This window comes from Lactuca sativa, chromosome 1, assembly GCF_002870075.4.
Source record: "Lactuca sativa cultivar Salinas chromosome 1, Lsat_Salinas_v11, whole genome shotgun sequence".
In the NCBI taxonomy this organism is placed as follows: Eukaryota; Viridiplantae; Streptophyta; class Magnoliopsida; order Asterales; family Asteraceae; genus Lactuca; species Lactuca sativa.
The window spans coordinates 28,811,041-28,814,655 of NC_056623.2; the positions used below are offsets into that span (position 1 = coordinate 28,811,041).

Below are 3,615 nucleotides of genomic sequence, written 5' to 3' on the forward strand. Positions count from 1 at the left end.
AAAATTATAAATCATAAAAATGAATTAATTTTATTTAAAAAAAATAAAAAAAAAACAAATATTGAGGAAAGCTTCCCACCAATTCTTTAGTTTTAGATGATAGAAAGGAAAGTGAGAGAAAAAATGATGTGACATAGAAAAAATGAAAGAAACTCCTCACTCACACCCTCCGGTGTAATCATGCAATGTTTTATGATTTCCAATTTAAACAAAGATAAGTATTTATCTTTCAAAATAAAATCACCCAAAATAAAATCATGCAGACATATTTCGAACCAAAATGAAGTAAAAATTTGCACTCGAACTCTTTTTTAAGGAGTGCATGCAAAACAATATTATGAACTTCAAAATCGGATGTAATATTTACGATGTTAGTTTCTACCATTTCAGAAAAAACAATATCATTTTGCGAAACTAACAAAAAGTCTAAATAATATATAAAATTTTGCAAAATGTTAATATGTATCTTGTAAATATCATCTACCTATTTTAATAAATGAAACCTAAAATTACACGTGTCAATTTTTTAGAATGTCTTTTTGACACGTGATATTTTTTTTATAATTTTTATTATTATTTGTAACAAATCAAATTCAGTTTAAAATTTGAAAATATAAAATTATATCCTAATAATATTATTATGTTTATTTTATTTAACAAAATAATTCATAATTACATCGACAATATTTTGATTTTTTTATATTTATTACTTTTTATCTATATAAAAATTTTAAATATACCATAACTTAATTGACACACATATAAAAAAAAACAAAATCAACTTTTTTAGGAAAATCTATAGATTGACACACACATATAAAAAAAAATCAATTTTTTATTTTTATTTTTTATTGATAAGCGTCAAGACTTGAGAGTTGAGAGACCATAAAACCAGTATCAGTTTTGCCATCGATCAAGAATCGCACTTCCTCTTTCAATTCAATTGCGATAACATACCAACCGATATCATGCAGATTTTCGTGAAAACCCTAACCGGGAAGACGATTACTCTCGAAGTCGAGAGCAGTGACACCATTGACAACGTCAAAGCCAAAATCCAGGTCTAATTTTGTTAATCGTTGTCTCTTTTTATGCATGTACTTTATCGATTTTTTTGATCTGTCATCGCTTATTGTTTATTTCTTCTGCCGATTCTATTTTTAGCTTTTTGCCCTGTGTTTGCTTAGGCCTGAAATTGCTTTCACTGGTTTACTAATGAAAACTAGGGTTTTATCGCTTACTAGGGTTTTGCGTTTTTCACCTTATAGATGCATTTATCCCTTGTTTTTTGTAGAATCCTGCAGACGAACTTACAGATGTTAGATTCACGATTTGAATCCAGGAAACCTTGTCGATCCAAGCCTCTCCTATTACGGCACTTAGTTTTGAATCCTCACATTAAACTGAATAGTTCCTTGAATCAATTAATCGGTTTAGACCTCTTTCAGGCACTAAGATTTTGAATTCCAGTAAGACGCTTAGAAATCCAAATAACCTTCGGACCCTAGATATGAGAATTCTGATTGTGAATGAACTTGAAGAACATAAAAGGATGATTGATTGATCAAAACGTGAACACCAATTGGATCGATCACAATTAGGGCTTTTAACATTTATCTCATTATGAGCTCACTATCACGAACAAAACAGGAACAGAGTAAGAAATAACAAGCTAAACAAAAGGGAAGATAGAATTTTATATTTGCAGCTATGATTGTCAATGACTTGATTCTGTTGTGTCATTAGATTTTGTTACCTTTTGCTAACTGTCTTATTGGAATCAAAAAAGGACAAAGAAGGTATCCCACCAGACCAACAGAGATTAATTTTTGCTGGAAAGCAATTAGAAGATGGCAGAACTCTTGCTGATTACAACATCCAGAAGGAATCCACGCTTCATTTGGTTCTTAGACTCAGGGGAGGAACTATGATCAAGGTCAAGACTCTGACTGGAAAAGAAATTGAAATTGATATTGAACCAACTGATTCCATTGATCGGATCAAGGAAAGAGTTGAAGAGAAGGAAGGAATTCCTCCAGTTCAACAGAGGTTTGCCACTTTCTTTCATTATCTTCGAATTGTATTGAAGGCAATATGTGTATACATAACTTGTTTTGCTGAAGTAACGAATTAATCATAAAGACATGATATGATGATTTACACCCTTTAACAAGAATCATTTGCTTATTTTTTATACTTTTATACAAATGGCTGATTTAAAATAAATTGTAACAGATTGGTTGCTGTTTTTATCTTTGTAGTAAATATAAAAAAATCAATAAAAGTAGATTGCTATTTCTTATGATTAGCACTTAATAATATGACATGAAATCTTTTGTAGGCTGATCTATGCTGGGAAACAGCTTGCAGATGATAAGACTGCAAAAGACTACAATATTGAGGGGGGTTCTGTTCTTCATCTTGTTCTTGCACTAAGAGGTGGTGGTAAGTGATAAGTGGTAAGTGGTAAGTGGTAACAATCAAGAAAGACTACATGTTTACCAAAGTTTAGTAATGAAACTATGTATATGGCTGCATACCTTAGTCTCATTTGGCTTTTTTATATTTTTATTTTATGAGCATTTATTTGCACTTGATGTCATTTGAAAACAAATTGAGCTTTTATCCTATATCTTTGCTATATTTTGTTAAATTGTGAAGTTTATTGGTGAGTATATAACTAATGTTGCAAATAAGTTGAGATTTTATCAACTTATTCTAGCTAAAATTCAATTCACCTTGACCTTTAGTTGTTAGCTGAAAAACTAGTAAGATAGCTTATAAGTTAGCTGATAAAAAAGGGAAAATGACACATTTGTCGAACAATGTATTTTGAATTTGTCCATTCAGTCCCTTAACTTATTTTCGTGTTTTTTAAGGGGATAAAGTTGTTGCCGACCTGCGCTTGCACTTTTAATAACTGCTACCTACTATAGCAGGTTTCATAAGCCAGATAAGTATTTGAAGCTTATGTGGCTTCATTTTCAATTCCAAATCCTTGTAAATAGTTTATCCCTTGATCCAATTATTCTTCTATCGTTGACTTCTCATCTTCATCTTCCCTTTTTTTCTTCTCCTTTCCTATAGTTCTCTCTATCACAATCCCCTTATAGATATCAAAAGTGACCCTTCAGAAAGGTCAAAATAAAGAGAACTTTGAACCAAATAAAGTAAAGACGAACTTGGATCTTCTTGTAGATAAGAAGAATGTGGATTCTAACATAACAATTGGATGTAAACCAACACCAATCGTGAAATCCCGTTTGAAAGACATGGCTTGGAAATCATGTAAGTTGCAGCTGTGTATGCAGTTGAATGACCCGATTCCAAACTTCAATTCAAGTTTCTTTAGACCGATTAACTCCTGAAAAAACAAATCATGTAACATTTGGGATTATTTCGATTCCGAAGTTGCTCCAAGTTCCTCATAGTCTACACTCCTAACATATTCGATTTTACTTTGAAAATTCGTAAGAAGGTCAAGGAAGACAAGTTGACTCTTTGATTTGTTAAATTTGTTTAATGATTCTTGAGTTTATATGGTTCAGAATCGAGAAAGCTGTATACTTGTGATCTCGATTTTATTCAAATTGAATCTTTGATTTGTTAAATCAT

At 31.0% G+C, this 3,615-nt stretch overlaps 1 protein-coding gene across 1 annotated transcript; it reads left to right on the forward strand.

Moving 5' to 3' along the window:
- Positions 1 to 860: 860 nt before the first annotated feature.
- LOC111894740 (ubiquitin-NEDD8-like protein RUB2) lies at positions 861 to 2,653 on the forward strand. Its single transcript, XM_023890844.2, has 3 exons — positions 861 to 1,061; positions 1,790 to 2,049; positions 2,342 to 2,653. Exons 1-3 carry the CDS (start codon positions 969 to 971, stop codon positions 2,451 to 2,453), a joined length of 465 nt encoding a protein of 154 aa, XP_023746612.1. The 5' UTR covers positions 861 to 968; the 3' UTR covers positions 2,454 to 2,653.
- Positions 2,654 to 3,615: the final 962 nt, after the last annotated feature.